The 24,177-nt window shown below is 37.6% G+C and overlaps 1 protein-coding gene across 2 annotated transcripts in view; it reads right to left on the bottom strand.

Moving 5' to 3' along the window:
• Window positions 1-24,177, bottom strand: part of LOC102053907 (cadherin-7) — an 83,683-nt gene that overhangs the window by 56,534 nt on the left and 2,972 nt on the right. For both annotated transcript variants that reach the window (XM_005431994.3, XM_027798391.2), the window contains exon 2: window positions 17,309-17,714. In XM_005431994.3, the coding sequence (XP_005432051.1) occupies window positions 17,309-17,518 (210 nt within the window). In that variant the 5' untranslated portion in view covers window positions 17,519-17,714. The remainder of the gene's footprint in view (window positions 1-17,308; window positions 17,715-24,177) is intronic.

Genomic DNA, 24,177 nt, shown 5'->3' with positions numbered 1-24,177 from the left:
TGACAGCCATCTGGATTCTACTGAAAATGTTAAAAGTCTTCCTTCAGAAACTCTTTTCTTAAGGTTCCCATACCTCATATATATTGAGACCTTTCAATTTACATAAAGACCCCTCTGATTATCTGGAACTATGTGTCCTTTTGCCACCCTAAAGATGTTGCACAGGGTGCACAGTTCAAATTCTTAAGATGGCCCCTGATGAAATTAGAGTATTCTTACTTAATGATCGTTTTCACATTGTTCTCCTTCAGAGTGAGCTCTGATTCAATAAAAAATAGAAGAGACGTTGACTTCCTTATGAGAACACTCCCTGCTTCTGAAGCGTTGTGGTCAACAGGAAGGTACAGGAGTTATTAGTATTATGTATTCCATTAACTGCAAACACAATCAGCCATTCAGAATTTACTCTCATCTACCTCAAATGTTTCAACTCAGATGACTGTTACTAATTTGTCTGTCATGCTTCTTGTGTATCCCATCAAACGTCTCCTAAAGGGAACTTTTGTTATAGTATCTGATTATTTTATTATGGTATCTGATCGGTTTTATAACTGCATCCAAAACCAATGAATTACTCTTGGAGATTAGAGTTTAAATCACTGTAATACTTGCCCCCAGCACTCAAGACTGATCTTTGCTAAGTTTCACTTGACACAGCATGTAAACTTCTCTACCAGATTGTCTGAGCACTCTCAAAGCTTAATTGATCCAATTTGCATGTCTCTTCCTGGCAGAATTGTGCATCATTTCTATCCTCTTGGACTAAGTGATCACAATCTAATCACTTTGTATACAAAGCAGATGGAAAGTTTCCAGCTCCTTTGCTATCCAGTTGCATGCATCCATATTAAAGCAATTCTAATTCAACAAGCAATCTGATCTTTCTGTATTTTTATAGGATTACTGTCTCATTGATAGGCCTTCTGTCACCAGTTGTAATGTTCAGAACTTTATACTCAAGGCATTTTCACTTTTGTCTCACACCTTCTGTGTGGTCCATTAAAATGATCACTTAATTTAACAAACTGTGCTAAATATCCCCCCCTTAGGGAAGTTCTATATGACTTGGTGTAAATCAGCACAGCTCTGTGCACTGAAAGGAGAGAGCAATTTCCATTCACTGAGGATCTGCTCCTATACTTTTAAAGAAAAACAAATAATGAATTATATTCCCATTCATAAAGTTCTGACCCTTGTACGTAATAGGTACTGGCAAAAAATGTTATCTCTTTTAAAAGGAAAATGTTAAATTCATTAAATATTTTTCCAAAGAGTAACTGTTTCTGCACACAAAGTAGAAATCTCTTATTTATGTTACTTTTCTGTACTTTTCCCCTTCAAAAATGTGCAAAATTTCATTTAAATACAATGACAGTTCAGGAAAAAGTTACATTACTTATGAACAGGTGAAATCTAGCTTGTGAAAATAACACAAATAAAAGTCACAAGCAGATTAGTCAAACTAATGAAGATCAAGGATATATGAATTTCAAATACTAAGGTCAAACTTTCTGAAGTGACAGAAAATTCTACTTAATAATCTCATTTGTAGTTCATAGCTGGAATTTTTATCCCCCACCTGTCTCTAGTTTATATACATCTTCAAAGGCTATTGTGTTTCTTCAACCACATTCTATTCCTCACATTCTTAACTAGTGAAACTTTTGTCATCCTAATGATCCCACAGATCCCCTGTTCTTCTGGGAGTTTGTGGTTGTCTAGTATTGGCTTATTCTTTTCCTACTTACATCCTTTTTATTGCTTCTTCCTCTTCTGTTTTCCCCATTAATCTCTATTTGTATTTGCTCAATAAAATTTACAGGAAAGCAAAAAGATTGTCTGGGGTGGTGGTTAATATGTCTGTTTTCAGTGACAAATACATGAGTAATTCTAAAGTATGCTGTTCACAGTAGTCAAACACTGGTGGTCAGTGTTCATGACAGCACAAGGTAAGGAATACCCTTCAGTCTGCTCTGCAGCTAGTTTTAAAACAGGTGAAAGACTGGAAGGCAAAAACAATGGCTATATAAGAGAGTAAAGGAATCAGAATACCCTATTAAATCCTGCAATTTTTATCAAAGAGAAAGCATGCCCGTTCAGTAATAGAGCCATGTTGTTGAGTCCATACATACACAAAAAACAGCGCTACAAGTGGAAGGATAGTGGTTGTTCAATGGCAAATCTAATGAATTCAATATTAACTGGCAAACAACAAACTGAATTAACCAAGTAAAACAATCTGATCGTAAAAAAAGACATTAAGACAGTAAACAGGCTTTCTCTTAATGTGCTGCATGCTGAAAAGTGGTAGTATAAAAACCAGCAATGGTGTTCTGTGACTTGCATTTCAAAGAGCCTCAGTGGACAAGTCATAACGTAAACTGCTCATATTGCAATCTTGACTAAGTCTTGTAAAGACAAGCTTTTTCTTTCCAGGAGACGATTTATGTCTCCAGTTACATAAGTAAGTAAAACCCCTGCTATTTTCAGATTCTGTTCTCTTTGTAAAAATGTATGGTCCCATAGCTCACAACTGGGTTGTGCAGGTGTAAGTCAGCGGAACATAGCAAACACGTCTGTGGATGACACTCAAGAAATAATAGAATGCAGTTTGCTGTCTCAGCTGTGTTGGCCCAGCAGGACTAATAGCAGTAATAAGTAGAAAAAAAAAAAAAAAATCACCAGAACATGCAGGTGTGACTCACATGTAGAATTCATCTACTGAGTAATGAAGTAAAATTTTCTACAGTCACTTTTAAGAACAAATTTTCTGCTACTCTGTAAACAATCTGACATGTATTAGACCATCATATGGTATTTGGTGAAGACACCCAGTGTTTCTAAATCATTGTGAAGACTTGTGGCCCTGAGCTGCCTTTTCCACGTGGCAAACTGTTGCTTCTTCTGACAGTCCCACACTTTACCCTGAGGGCATTTAAATATTCAGGTGAGGTAAAAAACCTAAAAATATTGAATGTTTTCCTTGAGCCCAACCTTACAGTAAAACATCAGGAAAGGTCTATTGACCAATGAGATACACAACTTCAGGAGTATGAAGAATAGAAAAATTCTTACTTTGCCTTCCAAAACATCATTCATAAAATAATGTTATCCTCTACCAAACATTATTAAATAGTATCTTAATGCTTCAGGGTTTAAGAAAATCGATCTTATTTTATTGCATCATTTCTGTTGGCACCAACAAAACCAAAAGTGTACTTTGATTTTGAAAATACATTAGGAAAGTACTAAATGTAATATTCATCTTTGGTTGTATTTTGTTTTCAATAGGTCCAAGTAATTATGGGGAAAAAAGATCTGGTTTCACCTGTTACTTTCTACAATGGCACTCCTATCTGTTCTGTTAGAGTTCTGATATCAGTAAAGGCTATTTACAGGTGCAGGAGTGTCTGGCTCCAGGAAAATTTGCGATATCGTGGACCACTTTGTTCACTGTAATAAACTTAACTCTTCTGACCTTGATGGTTAAGCTGCAGCAGGTTCTCCCTGTATCTTGCTAATTACCTAACAAAGTAATTTTCCGGAGAATTGAATCTGATCCACAACCAGTTAGCTCATCCTGTTACAGTCCAAAACTGTGTCCCAAATTGATATTTGCAGTTTAAGCATAGTACAAAGCACACCTGAAATGGTCAGAAATGGAAGGCAGGCCACTGTATTTAATACACAGAAGACAAAATTATTTCAGAAGCAAAGGTAAATATCTTGAATTTTTAGTATAGTCTGCAGATACAGACCCTTACATCTCTAAAGGTATCAGAAGGACCTGTCATCAAGGTGATCTTAATCTGTCTTCTTCGTAGCCTCATTGCCTGCTTAGTGGATATTTGGGAAGCAAAACAAAGCACCTGGGTCCTCAGTCTGTATCATCGCACATGAAAAGCAGTCATTGATTGCAATTTGTGATGCTAGAAATAAAATTGGCAAAAAAAAAAGTTCTGGAAAGATGGTTCTGCCATCAGACTAGCAGAACGGACCATTATCTTCTACCTAGCTCTACTTACTAAACTAACAGATGAAGGGAAATTGTTGAATGTGATACTGTGGCTTACATATTATGGAACAAAATCTAATTTTGACAGGACATTGAAATTAGTCTGCAGGAAAAAAATCTCATGTAGCCTGCAAATAGATTGAAGGAAACAAAGTTACATGGAATTGTGAATGTCAAAATACCAGTCTAGAAGGAAAGGTGTCTACTGAGGTTCAGAAAGACCTAGAAAACCCATGAGTGTTATTGTTTCATCCTGTTAACTCCCAAACAAATTTACTTTATAAGGTGCAGGCTGCCTTCCTTAGTGGTAGACCAGAGCATTAATCCTTTTGATTTTCAACTCTTAATTTGGAAACAGTCTAGACATGGCCCAATTGCTGCCCTGACAGCTGCACATATTCACAGCCTTCCATCCATCTGCTGAGAGCTCAGACTTGCTTGGTCTCCTCCAGACTTGCACGTTGCTTTTTTGCTCATCCACGCTCTATCTTGACCCAGTAATTCTTGGAACTTCTATGGATGGAAGGTTTTTCTTTCTTGTCCTGTGCTGTTTGGCACTATGTCGCTCATGTATTAGGTTGTTATGTGGTTGTTTGTTTGTTTGTTTGTTTATTTCCAAATTCTCTAGCCCTCTCCAGTACTGTTTTATAAGAAATATTTAAATCTTTTTTTTTTTCTATCATTTGCTTCAGAGTTCCCAGAAAAGAAACACAAAATCACTTTTCTATGAGTTTTTGTCCTGATGATATTTGGTTTTGCTGTTCTCTTGTATCACAAATTACCTTGCTATACATGGCAACTTCCTCTTTCAATTACAAATAAGCTTCACTTACCTTTTTGACCCTTTCAACTGCATCTGCTAGCTAACAGACCTAGCCTCCTGCAAGTTTCTCAAACCCAGGTGTTACTGCATCTCTGGCTAGCTGCCCTCCTTTCCCATCTGTGTTAACATAACTAAGTCAGCTAGCATTGGTACCTACAAGGCCTTCTTTCTAGAACCCCTGTGTGGTGGATTGATGTGATTTAAACCATTGCATGACCTGTATACACACATATATCACACATATAACATCCTTAGCAAAGAGAAAAGGGAATCAAGACCTATACATATGATTGTTACACCTTAATCTAAATTAACGTATTAATTGATTGCTTTGATATGTTCTTTTCAGCTTTACATCAGGCTCTGTATTGAGGAGAAACATAACATATTGTTCATCATGGTTCTCGCTTTCTTACACTTACTCGTTGGGATGCTTTTTCTTCTCTTAAACCTTCCCAATCTCTTTTTTCCTATACTAAAATCATTAAGACTAGAATCTTTATATTTTCTTTCCTTCTTAAGGTAAATCTGAATTGAATAAATGTGTCAGTATAAGTGGGAGTTATACTTCAGCGTAAGCTACCTCTGTTGTTTCCTGCACATACACACATATATACACATTTATGTATGCATTCTATCACTGCTATCACCCCAGTTCCTGCTGGTTTCCTCCACAAACTCTCCTTTGACATGGCTTAATTCAGTTTATCAGTCAAACAGAAAAATTGAAACAACCTTTTAAGCAATATATCCTTTGCTCTCCAAATTTTTCAGGAGGGATTGGTACGCACTCAGAGGTACACTTGATTCAGCAGAAAGAATAGAACAGTAAAGCAACAAGGCTTTGAGATCCTCAGAGTAGTAGTGGACATGATCTTGCAAAGAAAGAAACAAATATGAATTGTGTGATTTGAGTCATACAATGAGACAGGAAATATCAGTTTCACTTGGCTTATTTCCTTTTTAGCTGGAGGTGTAATAGAGTGCCTTTGCTCACAGCTTTTTCCTCTCAGGAAGATATTAAAAAAAAAAAACAACAGAGGGAATAAATAAAAGAGCCTTTTATGTGAACACAGGACTGCAATGCTGACTAATGAGGAAACCTTTTAAAGTGTGAAATATGTATTGCTTGGTTAAGCAACAGTTAAGTGGTAAAAGGTAAAAGATGGGTTGGGAGACAATAGTCTAGATAAGCATGAAGGTTAGGAACATGCAGGAGCAAAAGGAATTATTTAACAGCTTTTACTATAAACACTATGCAGCATTACAGCCCTTCAAGTTAGAAAAGAAACATAATAATATGCCAAGTGCTTTCCCAAAATGCCTACTCTGCCCATAAAACGTGTGTAAATCATATAAGACAGGCAAGTAAGGTATTTTGCTAAGTTATGGAAGTGCATTTATACCATGATTATGGAGACTTAAGAACTGACCATCTGCTTTTCCCCACCATGTCTGAAAATTTTCCATTGTCTTAGAATAACAAGCTAAACTTTGCTTAACACAGTGACTGGCTACCTTGTAAAGAAAATTAATTGCTTGATTGCCTAGTCAGCAGGGTTACAATTTGGTACCTCAGTATGAAATGTTTAAGCAGCTTATCCTTACACATGTATCCAAGAACCAGATTTTCCATATTTTGGAAGCATTTCAAATGGAGAATAACTTTGTGGTCTTGAATCTTCTTACACACAGTCCACAGCAACAAAATTGCATGTCCCTATAGTCCTCAAGGCAATTGCTCATGATTTACAGAAATGGGAAAACTAAATGGGATGGGATGACTACGGCAACATTTTGTGGAATTCATGCAGTTAAATCTCCTTATATCACCTGAAAAAATACAGGAAATTTACTTCTTTCTACTCAGAGAGGGCCAAAGAATCTTCTATGATGTAGGTAGAACATTATGTCAGACCGCCTTTAGCAGTTCTCAACATACACCCTACTCATCTATATTAAACACCACAAGGCAGGACTTCAGTGCTCTAATACTATATCACTATATAAAGGAAGGCACATTTTTTCAATGTCAAAATGTAGAATATGTTACTACTTGTTATCAATCTGTCCTCAGTATTTCCCTTTTACTAACCTACAGAATAAAGTCAGTTAAAAAATCAATTTTAAAATAGCCAAATAGTTATACTCCAAAATTAATGTTCTGAAATGGCCTTCTAGGGTTGGCAAAACCGATGTCAAGATGCTGGATTAAATCTCCAGTTACTTTATGAACAGCACAACCTAATAAACAACAGATTAAAAAACTTTTGCTTGTTCTTGAATGTTTAGAACTACCTATTTCTCCTGCAGGAGCATTCTGAAAAAGTCAGCCTGAGACTGAGCCAGTAAGGCATATTTTGTATCTTCTGGCATATGAATCATTGCACATCAAGTACTATACCAAAAGAGCTATATTTGCCTTGGTATTCCTATTTATCTGAAAGATAATATCATGTTTATTCTTCACTATATGGTTTATGGCTTACAGAGTACTACTACCATACTATGTGGTTTACACCCACGTAAATAACAATATTACTATTGCAACAGCACAGGCCTGTAGCACCAGCAAATACTTGAATAAGACTTACTGGTTCAGCTGAGTCAAAAACATCTACAAGAATTGATCCTAAATATATTGTATAATTTTATAAGCATATTTATTGATTTTAGTGATCAGCATCTTTTCACGGTATGCTCTTCTATTCTCAATGGAGCTTCTTCATTAGTTAAGTTTACAACTTAGCCTGGGAAGGTTGAGGTGGCTCCCATTTACAGATTGAGGTCAATTGATCTATAGTTAGGTATTGACAACATATTTTTAATGTCACGTAAACACACACACACACACCATTTTTAACTGGCTGATCCTCCTTCTTACAGCCTTGAAGCAATGACGGACTAAGCATTACGATCTCCTCAAACTTTTTGTTGTGATGACCTGCCCCAGCAGACAACTACCACAAAGCCATTCCCTCCTTCCTTCCCTCCCTACCCTGATGGGATGGGGAAGAGATTCTGGAAAAAATTAAAACTCATGGACGCAGATAAGAACAGATTATTAATTCTAATAATAATAATAGAAATAAATAATAATAGAAATAATAATACTATTAATAGGAATAATAATAGGGATAATAATAACAGGAATAATAATAATAATAGTAATAATAGATAAGAATAGAGGAATAACATTCAAGAAAAACAAGTGATGCACAGTAGAGTTGCTCAGCACCCACTGACTGATGCCCAGCCAGTCCCTGAGCAGCAATTAGCCTCTCCTAGCCAACTCACCCAGTTTATATACTAAGCACAACATTCTATGGTATGGAATATCCCTTTGGCTAGTTCAGGCCAGCTGTCCTGGCTCTGCTCCCTCCTGGCTTCTTGTGCACCTGCTCACTGGCAGAGCACAGGAAACTGAAAAGTCCTTGACTTAGGGTAAGAACTACTTAGAAACATCTAAAACATGGGTGTGTTATCAACATTATTCTCATACTAAATCTGAAACACAGTATTGTATGAGCTACTAGGAGGAAAAATTAACTCTATCCCGGCTGAGACCAGGACACTTATGCTTGTGGTGTAGGCTGGTATTCATATCATGAACATGATTTGGACAGCTGGGACAGAATTAGAAAATGTCCTAACAGTATAAACTCCACAACTTTTTCTAAGAACTACTGGTCTCTAATATATGTGACAGTAAGTGTCTCTTCCAGTGCAAAAGTGACAGAGAAGATGCTGGTAGTATAAGTAGCCAATAGTTATTCTAAGACAAGTGAACAACCTAGTGCAGGGGTCCTCAAACTACAGCCCGGTGGCCAGATACGGCCCCCCAGGGTCCTCAATCCAGCCCCCCGTATTTACAGAAACCCCACCCCCCCCTGCCAGGGGTTTGGGGGGGAAACCAAGCAGCTGCAGATGACTGCCTGCCACTTCATCTGTGAGCTGGCCCCCTGTTTAAAAAGTTTGAGGACCCCGACCTAGTGTATTGACTTCTTTCTTCTCCCAGCAGTTCCACCACTAGCACTTAGCTCAGCCACCTCTTACAAGGAAAAACATAATGCTGAGAGAAAAAGCTTACACTGCAGAGATTTTCCAGGACTTATCACCAGTATATTTTTGTAAAAGTCAATGTATTGGTCATGAAGGAATCATTCCTTGTTTTTTTAAGGATCTCTAAATATGTTGTCCCAGGCACCCCTTTTAACTAGTAAAAGTTAGCACTGGAAAACCGACGTGTACACAGGTACTATTCTATTAAATGATTAATAAAGAAAGAAAAAGAAAAACTACAAGGAACTTGAGAAGTGCAGTGTAATATTAAAAACAAACAAAACAAACAAACAAACCAAAACAAACCCCCCCACACAAAAAAACCAACACCAAAACCAAAAACCAAACCACAAAAGACCCCAAAAACCAATACTGCAGAGCAAAGAAGAAATTCAGCAGATTTGTGATAGGGCAGCAATAGTCCTGGCAGCACTTTTAGACTGTGACACATGGAAAACACTAAATGCATGGAATGAATGCCCAGTGAGTCTGTAGACAGACATTTATGTCTAACAGTACAGGTATAAGAGAAAAGGCAACATGGAAAAGGAAGTGTGATAGCAGGCTACAAGATGTAAAACCTTAAAGCATATGCAGTTTGATCTTTTGAAAGCAATGGAAAAGTATCTTTTATCTTCACTGGTCTGAAAAAAGAAGTAGCCTTGTACTAACACAGATATCAAATAGATCTGTGGTTACGAATTTTAACTAACTTGTCATTCTTAAAGGATGGAAAATAAAGGCAGGAAAGAACTCCCTGATATCTCTTCATAATGTTAAAAAATGTTGCATGATTCTTGTCTTCAGAACAAATAATATTCTATCTTCATAGCAAAGAACAGTAGTGAGCTCTTGTTCTCAAGCTATTTTCGGGATGTTGACTGACATTTCTGTATTTCTCTGGATTCTGATGTTTCTTCTTAATCTGCTATTGCCTATTATGAGACCACTGCCTCAGGGCAGGGGTTGTGTTTGCTTGCACTGTGCCTAGCACAGTGGGAATTTGGTTCATGACTGGACTTTCTTAGCCTTAGAATAATGCAAATACTCACAGTTCTTGGTAGCCCTAGTTTTACAGCACTGCGTTTCCAACATCATTAATACACAACTGTGAGACTAGAGGACAGAGGTAAAACTAGATGTTGATGACAGCCAACAGCATGAACTAGAGGACTGAAAACAAATTCAGCAGATGAAAAGGAGAAGGAATGTTAGAACATGGCTAAAAAAAAGTCAGCTGAAGCAGCATGAGCCTGACTGACATCGGAACAGTAAATCTCATGCTCTCATGAAAAGAAGGCATTTTCTGATAACCAGCCAAGCACACGGGAGACTTTCATCTACATATAGTTGCAAAATTAGCTTTTACTCTTGCTTTTCTATTTTGTCAGAGACCCATAAAACATAGTTTTAAATAATGCCCAAAAGAAATTCAGAGCAGAGCACTGCAGGTAGAGCCTATTAGTCTACTGAAATACAGAACTGGTATTACAGGATTATGTAAATAACATGGCTGTGCCATTGAATAAAAAGCTGCGATGAAGGCTACTTAATTTACAGATGTTGTCATCACCTTCACTAACCTTCATCTTCTATAATGGCACATATTAAGGATCAATGTTTTATATTATACTAAAAGATCAAAAAGCTGCATGTTCTGGTTTGGTATCCAACCATAAGTCTCTCAACTCTGTTATCACTTCTAATAATGAAATTACACACAAATTGTCTTTCAGTGCTTGAGCATGTGAAATTGTCATCACTTTAAATCCTTGGCATAAACCCCATTTCTGTATCTGTTCAGCTATGTGAGAAGATGACTTCCTATAAAGAGGGAAAGAGGAAATTACACTATAGCTGTGCAGGCTAATGAAATCAACCAGGAAAATGCAGTAGATTTTAGATTATCCCTTTGGATAATTCTTCCTGTGGGCCTTAATCTCACCATTCTCCCTGGAGACACTTTAGCCCTGCCTGCTAAGTAGGAAGCATTCAGATTGTCAGTCAGTTCTCAGTTATTCAGGGTAATCCAAATAAAGAAAAGCATGGAATAACACAAAGCCCACAGTGACTATCCAGTGAAGAAAAATGTGTGCTACTAGTGACTGCATGATACAAGCTGAGACGGTAAATTCATGCCACTGCTGTACAGCTGAAGCATCCTTTCACCAAGACTTATTCAATCCACAAAGCATTAAGCAGGACTTGACTATATTTTGTGTTAATTTGTTTCATTTGCAGCACTTGTGGTAGAAAAAGCATTGACAGGAATGGCATGTCCCATTTTACTTCAAAGGTCAACCATTATCAATTTTTCACAGCACAGAACCACAGAGTTCCTGAGATGGATAAATATCAGAAATACACCAGATCTGCTTTTGCACTTTCATAAATTTTCTTTTGGGAGTATATAGAACAATGGTGCCTCAAAAAATATGCTACAAGTAAAGATAACATAAATAGAAAAGGAACAAAAAATATATCAAAGGGGAAGTTTCTCTCTGAGTTATTATGCCATCTTTATTTTCTGCATAGTGTCCACAATGACAGATGAAAAATAGTTGGTTTGTATAGATATATATTTTTTTTGTCCCTAAAAGTACTTGGAGAGAAACACAATAGATGTATCAAGACACCAGGCTGAGGCTGGGCAGGGAGTGCAGATCCCCATGAGCTGCCTCCAGATGTAGTGGGAGGGACAGACACTTCCAGGGAATTTCATCCGACCCATCTCCTGCTCTGTTATCTGCACGTGAGGCAGCCAAGCCTTCTACCTACATTTAGCCTTTCTGATTTCACCCCATCTCCACCCCGTTTCCCAAAGTGTCATAAAACTGCTGTAGTGTAGTTACTAGAGAGATGAAAAGCTATTTAGATTAATTTCTATTCAGAGATCCTCAGGTCTTTCATCACAGGTGAAGTTCCCTCAGTTTCTCAGCAGCTGATATTCCCACATATCAGTCTGAGTTTGAATGAGTGGCTTGCACTTCCACAGTACTTACTCCCTTAAAGTATTTTAGCAAAGACACTTATTACCCAAGTCAGTCAAAAAGTCTTCAGCTGCATCTGAAAAAGTCAGGCTATGATCCAGAAAAATATCCCTACCTCTGACTACATGTGTATGGCTTGATATAAGGTCACACCACAGATAAATATCATATGTGAATAATTCTGTCACCCTGTTGACACATTCATCAACACCTTTGAAAAAAACAAAAAACAGACACAAAAAACCTCTTTTCTTCCAAAATAATGAGGCTGGAAAAAATAACCCACTGTCTATGCTGACAATGACATACACTTCTTCGTATTTTGCTGCTTGGAAAACCCTTCCCCACTCTGCCTTGGCGTGAACCTGTAAATTCTCTTAAATGCATCAGTTTTCTAGGAAATTTTTAGGTTCACTGCATTATTTTCTAAGCTTCATTTATTCTGTGCTAACCCAGAAAATAATAATGTAAATATTCGCTTTTATACACTTTGGTCCATCTTTGAAAACTGAATCCAACAAGCCTTTTTAACTTAAAATAGAAGACAAACAAAGAGGCAGGTAAAATGGCATTGGAAGGCATTGACTGTGAGCTCTAACAAACTATGTGCTTTTAGTCCACTCATTCTTTTTTTTTGTGATTTTACCATCTAGACAATGGAGGTTAGGATTTATGCTTTCCTTCCCCATACATTATGAATAACAACTACATGCAGGGCACCTTTACCAAATCCACGTGTTATTTTTGAGATGTACCAGTGAGTTTCTCAAAGCTACATATTAACTTCTTGGGTTTGTGCTGAAAGCTTGAAACTGTCCCTGTCTTTAACTATAATTAAATTTAGAGCCATTGGAAAAGGAGTTTTGGTTTAGATCCAAAAGAAAACAGTGAAGCCAGCCATTAATCAGCATCTCACATGGAGTTCACAGCTTTATTTCACTTCTTCAGGTTTATTTGTGGCTTCTTAATTTTTTATTTTTATTTTTTAAATAAGAAAAATAAAAGTTTTACTGGCTGAGACTTTTTGTCATTGTAGTGCTTTTGAGGAGATGACGCTCTTGCAGCAGAACATATAAAAATAATTTAAAAATAAAACAAAAACAAGAAAAACCCTGACAGTTTTCAGACACAGGGTGTCTGACAGTTATATAACAAAACCTGAAAAGATATCATCAACATTTTAAATTGCACCTTTTTTTGCCAATGTGTACCTATATAGACTTTAATTACAAGATTGTATTCAGCTTTTCAAATATTCAATATACTAGCATCCACTTTTTCCTAATTTTAGGCGTTTGTGCAATGAATCATTTAAAACTGTTCTGTACTATTATTTTTATGCCCAAATAGATTCCATTAAAGTCATTTATATGGAAAATACAGAGTAAGGAATTTCACAAAACAGATTACCAAGCAATAGTAAACATTTTCTGGAAAACAGAAGCCACCTATGCTTCTAGCTAAATTAGCATCATAGTTAACTGTCTCATCTCCAGCACGGCATATCTGGAAGATAACAGTGCCTACCTGAACAGGTAAAAGGGCTAAACAGTTAAATGATTCAGCCCTTTAAGTGAATATAACATATGCTATGCTGACGGACAGAAAGAAATTGTATATGGTTCAGTCCACAATCTGATTACTTGTTAAGCACCTCCCAAGAGGCATTCAGAATTACTCAGGATTGAATCTGAGATGATTAAAATTCATACCATGGAGAGGAAAGACCTATATTAAAAAAAAAAAAAAAAAAAAAAAAAAAAAGGCAGAAAACCTCAGTCACCTTTGACTCCTGTTAGTGTAAAACTAATGGAAGTCCTCCAGAGGTTTCTCCTGAGTGACATGAGAAACAGGACCCTGCCGCCTTAAGAAAATGAATATTTTAAAAAGCAAAACAAAACAAAACTCATTCTGCCAATAAGTAGATGTCAAGCATGCAAGAAGGAAGGATGTAATATATCTCAGGTAGGGATATGAAGTCTTGTTAAACAAACATGAGAACAATGAAAAATTATTTTAAGTGAAAGACTCAGCTTACTGAGGTGAATAGGAATCCTGTTACATTATTTAAAAGGAATAGGATTTTACCCTGCTTGATCATGTAATTATGGTGTCAGAATGCACACCCAGGAGGACAGAGTTAATACTTGGGCTGGTTTTGGCTGGGAGAGAGTTAATTTTATTTGCAATAGCTAGTATGCTGCTATGTTTTGGATTTGTGCTGGAAACAATATTTATAATCTAGGGTTGTTTTAGTTATTGCTGAGCAGTGCTTACCCAGAGCCAGGGGCTTTTCTGCTCCTCACCCCACCCCACCAGTGAGCAGGCTGGGGGGGCACAAGAGGCTGGGAGGGGACACAGCCAGGACAGCTGGCCCCAACTGACCAAAGGGATGTCCCATACCATATGATGGCATGGTCAGCTATAAAGCTGGGGGAAGAAGTAAGGGGGTGGGGGGGTGGGGGTTGGGGGGATGTTTGGAGTTACAGTGTTTGTCTTCCCAAGCAACTGTTAAGCGTGATGGAGCCCTGCTTTCCTGAGGATGGCTGAACACCTGCCTGCCCATGGGAACCACTGAACTAATTCTTTGTTTTCCTTTGTTTCCATGCGTGGCTTTTGCTTTATCTATTAAACTGTCTTTATCTCAACCCATGAATTTTCTCACTTTTACCCTTCCAATTCTCTCCCCCATCCCACCTTGGAGGGGAGCGAGCGAGTGGCTGTGTGGGGCTTAGCTACCAGCTGGGGTTAAACCACAACAATGCTGAACATGGAATTGTTATTTGATCTATCATTGATATATCATCATTGATATCATCATCATTGGTATCATGATATATCATGACTCTTGAATGATTTGCTGTGGAACCCTAACCTTCCCTGAATGCTGCCTTTCAACCAGAACTGCCTAGGCTTTGTAGAACTGGTGAGGACAAAATATTCCTTATTGCATCTCCATTTGCCTGAGTGTTTCTGAGACATTTTTATCTCACAGCACTTAAAATCTGGAGGAAGGTTCCTCACTCCTGGATGTGCAGTTAGATTGGCACCCTGCAAAGCATCCTGAATGTAAGGCAGTGCAGGACTGAACTCCCCAGGAGCAAAGCACTCTGCAGAACATGAGGCAGAGTCTGGTTGCTGCTTCCACTTCACTTGATGAGAGAAGTGAGTTAAGCAAGCTCTTTCCTTGCTGTAGCTTCAGCACCAAGGGGAAAGGAAAAAGAAAAAAACAAAAACAAAAACAAAAACAAAAAAAAAAATCCACAAAAAAACCCCAAAAAACCCCCGAAAGAACCCCCCCAAAAACACCACCACCACCACCACCAGCAAAAAGCACAACAAAAAAACCAACCTTCCTATCCAAATCTCAGTATTCTTAGTACCTACCTGCCTGAAAAAGAGGGAGGAAGGCAACTGGTGTTCACTCCAGGGTGGTGCTACACATAATATGTTAACATACAGAAAGAAAACTGTTTCTTCACCTTTTTGCTCCCCTGCATGTGAATACAGCTTCAGTCATGATTGCACCTCAGGAACCACAGAGTAAAAAGCCTCTCCAGTGAGAAGGTTAGGAACTGGGCATGTCTTATCTAACACCTAACAGCAAGGACTCTGTTTCCAGGAAGATGGGCTTCCTTTTGCAAGTACCAATTTTTATCTGCTTTTCCTACAAAATGAATTGCTTGTACAAGTTTGAGCTCCTGAGCCAACAATTCATACTGCTGATACAAAAGCAGGCTGGACACAGACTGTTTCAATAAAAAAGGTTTGTTTTTCAGAAGATGTCTGCTTATGAATGCTGGGACTCCTGTAAAGGACAGGAAAGAGCAGACTGTGAAGCTAAAAATAACCACATATATGCAAATAACATGTGCTCTAGCACTTCTGCAGCACCTTTGGCCATAATACAGCAATTGAATGTATATGAGAATTGGTACAGGTCAAAACCAGTCTTCAGTTGAGTATTTAAAGATGCTTATTTGCCAGGAAAGAAATTCTAATTTGTAAGCCATTTTTTATCAGTGGGCAAGAATGCCAAATATGCCATTTTCCAGAGGCACAAAAGAAGCTCCAACCTGAGAACAAATTTGCCTAAAACACAAACCCCAAAGCCAAACAGGAGCTGCATGGCATCAGAATGGAAACTACTACATAACCTAAAACTTAACAAAAGCTTTCAGGACCACTGAAATATGAGATGATATTTCTGATTCTAGCACATCTTTCTTAAGGGCTCAATTGTGCAAAGTACCAGACCCAGTTCAGAAAAGCACCTAAACACACCATAGCTGTAATCGTGAGAGCAGTTCCCCATTTAACTTGATTATTCAGTTGGCATGATTAAATTCTAAACGCTTAAGTGTGTTAACACAAACATCAAGGCTTTTGTCTCAGTAGGATGTATTAAGTAAGATTAAATTCATCGCACTCATCTATTTGAAGCAGAGGATTTCAAAGTACTTCCTTTTCTGTAAGCATGCCATTTTGTCAAAAGCGGTCACTCCCTGGTTTTCTACGCATTTGCTATATTTGAATGAGAAACTCCATTTATTGATTCTGATATTATATAGAAAAATGGGGTTTTCTTTCAACAAGATGTTTACACATAAAATTAACAGAAGCACAAGAAGTTTTTTTTGTTTGGGTGGGTTATTTTCCACGTCATAATTACTTAAGGAAGCATATTACCCCCCAGTGCAAGGCAGTAAATGAGCTAAGGCCCGGATTCACAGCTGTGCTCAGTGTGCTCCACGTGCAGCGGCAGGCGCTCAGAACAAGCCATTTGGGATGCCCTGATGTAAGGGCTTGCTCTGTACTGGCCTGGTGCCCATCAGAGGGAAGGTAAAGCCACAAGGCTGTGCTATGCACGGGAGACAGTGAGGTCCCCAAGGTGCCGATCTGCTAGCCAGGCCATGTCAAACCAAAGCAGTAATACAGACATTCCCCCGTTTTCACTTGTCACACCCCCAGACACCTGATTCTTTCTGTCTTGCCTTCAGTAGTGCTGTTCTTTAGGGAGCAAAAACATAACACAGAACTTTTATTTTTGGGGATTAGCTGTTAGCTCTTAAAAAAGAATATTCATCATCAAATTCCTCTATTCTTATGTAGAAAATACATCTGATATTCATAATAAAATATATTCTTTCAATCAATGGTGGTAGAACAATTTCATTATCATACTCCTTTAGAGAAGCATAGCTAGTAGACTTCTTAATGAAAATTGCAAGAGGAATCAGGAATGTAATGTGTTGCTCTTCTGAAGTGCTAAACTTTGGGGTTTTTTTCAAACTGAAAGCTTGTCCCAACCTAGCTTAAGTCAACCATGCTGAGAGAATTACTGTTCTCAGGTTGCACTATATAAACACATCAAAAAGCAAGCATCTCCACCCTACAAAGTTTGTTTAAATCCCCTACCTTTCCTACATAGAGTGGGTCTGTACCCATGTATTCTTCCAGCACAAAGAATTGATTCCACACCCAGCTGCGTTTGGTTCTTGTCCTCCCTGATTGAATGTAAGGCTTTGACCTGGACCTTGAGAGCTCTGCTTGATTCATCCCAGAAAGACACAGGAAAAGAGCTAGTATCTGCAGAAAATGGCAGAACTCCACTTTGCCCAACTTCATCTTTTTTTTTTTTTTCTTTTTCCCCTGTGAAAGAAAAAACCTTGACAAGGGTGGGCACAATTCCTGTTGTCTTGGTAGCTCTAGCCTCCAGAAGGGTGTCAGCTGGGAATCCAGAGATAATAATTTGTGGAGTGGTCGATTGGAAGAAGTCACCACTGCTGAATAGCCTTCACCAAAGAGATGGTGTAACAGGTACCTATCCAGGAAAAAAACAAGAACAGTTGTCAGAACTTTTTTTTCAGAATGCAAATTTTTTGCAGCTTTCACATAATGCATCAAAAATGTTTATTTATGATTTTTCTTGTCAGCAACACATTTGAGTTTACATAAGTCTCAGACTTTAGAGCACACTGTTTGGATGGCATTACTACTGCTGATACATCTGCATAGCTATAAAGTTTACTTGTGACTCTTCTCTTAACACACCAGTTTCCCCAGTACAAATGCTTTTTTTTTTTTTTCTTTAAAATAATCAAAACAACTGTAGCTATTTACAATTACTTGGTTTGATTTTTCCTCCTCTGTCTGCTAGTCTGCTTTACTTGCCATTACAATGGTATAATCCCAAACCAGCTACAGGCAGGAAGTTATATTAATGGCAAGGACATATGTTAGCTTAACTCTCCTCTATATAACTGAAAAGTAAAATAAAGGAGTATAAGATGAATCGGAACAATGTGATTGATTCTTAGTCACGGTACACCAGATGTTATGGTTTGTTCTTATCTGAACCTGACCTGTTAAAAGCACTCAGAGTCTCCCAATTAATTTTTACTACATTTCTAAAGCAAATATCAGGCACAGTAAGAAGCATGTTAGACTAGTTCATATATCAATACACAATTATGTTCAGAAAGATCAGAGTATAATGTAATTTTGTGTTTTCAATGAAACCTTGATTTAATGATTTTTCAGCACTAACACATAGAATTTTTATCTTTTTGTGCATCTGGTATGTTTTGATTTTGAAATTTTGATCATTTAATAACCGGTAGAACTCAACTCACTTAAAAAATGCCAATCAATAAAAAAAAAACAAAAACCCAAACATTCAATGTTTTTTCTGTGTTTTACAATTTCGAGCCTTCTCTGGCCAAATGACAATGTAGGCTTAGTGCAATGTTTTTTAAAAGTATAAGTTCTGTCAGGCAGAACCAAACATAGCTTTATCTTTCAGGGGAATCACCTGCATTAACCCCAGGTAAGCAATGCTTGCTCTGAAATAAGCAAGAGTGAGCAACAAGGGAGATGAGAAGTATTTCAGAAGTGCCAAACACAAGGTGAAAATGAGGATGAAATTAAAACAGACAACAAGGCATTCACTTGGAGTGAACCACTGCTACTTAGAAAGCTGTGGAAGAAAGATTTCATCCTTTCTATGTTTAATGAAACTAAAAAGGCTAGACATTAAGTCACATACACATTAAATGCTCTAGATAGATTATCATTATATCCCTACCCACTACAATTAAAATGGAGTGAAATGTGATCTCTGCTGTTTTCAGTATGTCAGGCCCTTTTAGCTGCAGAATGCCTATGCATCGCACCGCCAAAGGTACCTAGAGGGCAGAAACATGAAACAAATAAAAAGCTCTTCTGATTACAGACTGTATTTAAAGCCTTTTTATCATAATCCCTTCTGTGGTACTGCCCTGCACCAGAAAGGCTTTGCTTAGAGACTGGTGGGATAAACCACAAACCCACTGAGCGTGTTTGCTAAGCAGCAGCAATTTGAAAGCTTCCATATGTGAAAATCCACTGTCTCCCTACAGGCAAAACAAAGACAACAAGCAATAGCTTACCTAAAGACCCTAATTTCCAAAATGTGATATTACAGTTATAAAAGACATCTCTCCTACATATACCAAGATTATTTTTGCAGTGGGATTAACACACAGGTGTCATGCTCGCTAGCAGAGCATAGTTTAAAATGACTAATCCCAACTAGTCATAGCTCAGTTTTGATCTGGCCCTTTGGGTAAATCATGACCATATGACATAGTAATTACTGAGAGGTCTGCCATGAGTGTTAAGGAGAGTAGCTGTGCTGCCTTGATTCTGTGTTCGCTTCCTACCTCTCAGTTCACATAAGCATTGTTTGTAGTAGAGGCTGTTTATGCACCCTTTACTTTCCCTCTCTGTGTCTAAGTTACACCATGTTAAAGACATCTGATATTGATAAACTGTCAGTTTATTTCAAAGACGCAGCAGATTGTTATTTAACAGATAAAAATACGAAATGGATTTGCTTAAGAAATGTCAGTAAAACATTTACAATATGTTAGAGTCTCCACTAAGCAGTTTGAAATGTCTTCTTCTTGCTCTGAACAGACATTTCAAACCTAGAGTTGCTCTAACCTTTAGCTTGAACAGTGTTCTCTTATATCCTTTCTTTTACACCTGCAGGAAAATATGAAAGCCACCATATGGAGTGTCATGGTCCCCAGCCACACACCACAGCACAGAAGAGAAAAACGCACCCAAAATACCAACTGAAAAACAGTCCATATGCTAGACAGCACAATCTGATGAAAAGCAGAGTACTCACACCCCCTGGAAAAAAAAATTGTTGTCATTTACTCATTCTCAAACACTTTCACCACACAGTCTCCAGAATTCCAATTCTTTTTATTCAGCTTTGTGGAAGCACTTTCTGCTCTGAAACACTCTTCCTTCCCTTCCTCCCCTTCTTCAGGGTAAGTCTTCCTATTCCTCTTAGAGCTGGTTTTTTTTTAGGTTTTTATTTATAGTTCTTTCAGCACATTGCCTTTTGAGTGTGATACTTCCTAAAGCAGAAGTAAAAGTGTCTGGTGTTTTAAAATCTTCTCTGTTCTGGGAATATTTATTTATTAAATTGCATTTAATTACCTTTCTTACTGATATAGATATGCATATACATATTTTATGGATTTTTTATTAAAAAAATGAAATATTGTATTTCTGTCCAAGCATAACTAACACTTCACTGTCACCTGTTCTACAAAGTCCCTAAGTATGAAGTCCACAAGACCACATAATCAACATCACGGCATTCATAAAACTGAAAACCAAAAGGTGATGGGGTCTTCTTTTTTCCTCATCAAGGTATAACTTCAGTGTTCAGGGCTGCACTTGCAGCGGTGAATATGACTAGCACTGACAGCGATTGAGGGCATGCAGTGTTCTGATTCCAGTGCCTTCTCTGTCATCTCCGTTTACAGGCTTGAGTGTGAAGAGAAGGCAAAATTGACCTGCAACCATTTTGTATTTTGTTTTTAAAGATATTCTTTTATAAAATGGTATCACTTTGTGCACAAACAGGACTTGGAGTACAGAGAAGTGAGAAATATTTTCAATTGTAATTGATGTAATTAATTACCTTAGGACATAAGTGCACCTTTACATCTTGTTTCTGGATCTTCAAAATGCTACTCCCCTCCTCAAACTGGGGCAAAATGCAGTTATGTCTCCTTATTCATGCTTTGCCTACATAAAAGGTAATTTAGGCTTTAAAAATGAAATTAATTTGTCTACTGGTATATTAAAAGTACTAGGCTCTACCATTCACATCTAAACTTGTACTCCCTATTTACCTTGCATATAGTCCTGACAATCACTAATATGAAATGCATAAAATACAAAAATTGGTGTGTAATTAAGAGTACGTTATGTGATCTGAACTGTGCATATAGTATGTCTTACCAGAGCAGCAACATGCTATGTGAACAATTATGAGTAAAAAAAAATTAAAAAAAAAGCAAACCCGTGAAAAATGTCCACTAAATATCTAATTTAATCTTTCATGTTTGTGTTCTTAAATAGATAGTTGATATATAAAACATCAGAGAGAAGATTATACATTTGAAAAAATAATAAAAAATAAAAAATAATTCAATATATATGCTAAAACTTATATTTTCTCCCATCTGTTGTATAGAAATTGAACTATATTTAAGCCACAGTCTAGTAGCAGAACTGTTCTGGTGAACATTACTAACCTGAAAAATGTTACTACTCCACCAAAACAATCTGCTGGTGTCAAAAAGGCACTATTATGCACTGTCTCTGAAGGGCAATCTTGATTTGTTGAAACCATTCAGATCATGAATAAGATCCTCAGCTTTAAGGAATAGTTCCCCTCACTGCAAGCAATTAAGGGTAATTTACACCCACTGAAAATCTCTGAATATTTTGCTTCATAATGTCTAAAACAACACATCGAGACTAATCCTTACTGTTTGCATGTAGCAGTGAGCACCACCAGTAGATAGGGACAAAACATGTCTTCAGTTTCCTAGATACCCTCATGGAAGCCCTCTTTCCCCACCCCTGAGATTTCCCCAGCCTTTTAGGGCAGTCTGCTGAAGGCTTTTGGGATCATCTTCATACAACCTCACCTTTGCAGCCAAAGTGCAAATTCCTGCAGACTTCCACTCACGCGTTGCTACCAGTGTCACAGTGCCAGCTTAATCTATGAACCATGTCATTTCCCTGTCAAACTCTTCAACACACACAGGAAATTTTGTCCTTCACCATATATTACCCCAATGTCTTTCCAATGTGCAAAATTCTTCAGGAAGAAGTAGAAATCCAAAACCTTTTCCATTACTAAACTCCACCAGTCTGGATTACATTTCTCTATTTTGAAATCTTGCTGACAGTGCAAAGCATTCATTGAAGGTATAACTGAAGAGTTTTCCACTCCTATTGCTTCCCTCTTACCACCTGCATCATTGTCTCATCAGATTGCTTCAATTTTTTTATATTATTGCAAAATTTACTGTGTAAACCTGGACCTCAGTGTCTCCGAAAGTGCAGCCCAGACATTGGTTGGTAAATCTTATTTTAGCTTGGTCAATAGTGCACAGTTATCCTGTGTTTGGGGCCTGGGTTTTTTCTCTGCTTTAGTCATTCAATAAAATAAGACCTTGCATGTTGAGATAATTCTGAGGGTGACTGTTGCCACTTGATCTTGAACCATGATCCCTTAAACACAGTGGAATCAGCAGGTGAGCCCCTTGACAGCCCCAGCTGAACTAACCTCAATGAAATATTTCTGCTTTGAAACTCAATTTTACCTATTGGAAAGGGTGTCACTTTCTGTGGCAGAGAAAATTCCTTTTTATGGAATTTTGTTCCTTTGTTATGACCCTGCAGCTCCTCTATGTCACACACACCCTAGATATCACAGGATATCTAGGATATGAAGGATATCCTTCACTGGCATGGGAACGATGTGATCCTTAAAAGAAAGGGTTTAGAGAAGATTATATGACTAATTATGGTGTAGATTGCAATGTCTGGTTATCACTTTGTTCAGGGAAAGAAAGGAAAAAAAAAAGTAAAAAGGATGGTGCCATGGTACAAGTGAGGTGGGGACCCTTCCATGAAATGACGCTCTGTAAGTGAAGGCAGTATGATGAAACCTATTAACTCCCTGTGCTGATGACATTACAACTACAGACCACAGCCTCTTGCCACTAACTGGCCTAAATATTCACATGGGAGATCTGTAAATGTAGTGCACATCCGGCAGTCTGCATCTGGTTATCAAGTAAAAAACTATCACTGCTCCAAACATATGGCTAATGTTACACTAAACTGTCTTAAATACCCTCTGACTCAGGTGAAAGGACCTGATGAAACAACAGGAAAATGCTAGGCACACTTCAGTAAATGATATGGCTTCAAAAAATGCATAAAGAAAACCAGGCAACAGCTTTTGGTCTTTCATACTGTTCTGCGGTTGATCATAAGATTGTATGTGGCTGGAGTGCTAAGTTGTTTGGGTTGTTGGTAGGTTTCTTTTTTCCCCCCAAGAAAAATTAACAGAAGAAACAATTGCGGTTTTTTAAAATATAATTTTCTCCACGCGAAGGTACTTCGTTGGTTTTTCACCTTGTTACGGTACACTTTATAGATCTAAATTGCTGAAAAGGATTATGTTAATTTGATCGGTTATTGAAAAGAAAGGCTAGCAGTATTTGTATATCTGTGACCAATCAAGTCAAATATTTAAATTGCAACAAGCTCAATTTCTGCAGCCTCATTTAAGCTGAGGAACTTCACATAATACCTAAGGATGACTTTCTTGCAGAACTGCTGAATTCCCAGAGGAGGCACTCCTGTATTGCTGCTTAGAGTTGAGCTTGGTTTGACAGGCAGAACAGAAGTAACCATCATCTATTTTATGCACCCTTCCTCAGCTAGGATTTAATGATTTTTATTGCCACAACAAAACAATATCCAGTAGTAGCATGAAAACATACATGAAAAAATAATGTACATGATAAACTAAAGGAAACTGAATGTCTCAGGATAGGCCTTCAATGAAGAACCACTGAACACATCAGATACTGAAGCCAATACCCAAAAACATACACAGAAACTTACTAGCCAATTTGTCACTAAGATGGACTCCCCAAACAGCATATTCATCTGAAAACCATTTGAAATTTAATGTATTTTCTATTTTCGTTGCACATTGTAGTCAATTTGTGAGCTGAATACCTTTGACAAAAAGCTCAGCCAGGTTTATACCAAAGTGAAACTTTAACTTAGAACAGAACAACCTAAGGCTTTGCATTAATAATGGTTTTCATCAGTCAAGTCTGCTGGAGACACATAGAAAAAAATGGACACAACATGCACACACACACAATTATACATATAAAGGATAG

The sequence above is a fragment of the Falco cherrug genome, chromosome 3 (assembly GCF_023634085.1).
Source record: "Falco cherrug isolate bFalChe1 chromosome 3, bFalChe1.pri, whole genome shotgun sequence".
Classification (NCBI taxonomy): domain Eukaryota; kingdom Metazoa; phylum Chordata; class Aves; order Falconiformes; family Falconidae; genus Falco; species Falco cherrug.
Note: the sequence above shows the minus strand (reverse complement) of the source record. Positions and strands in the feature narration are given on the sequence as shown.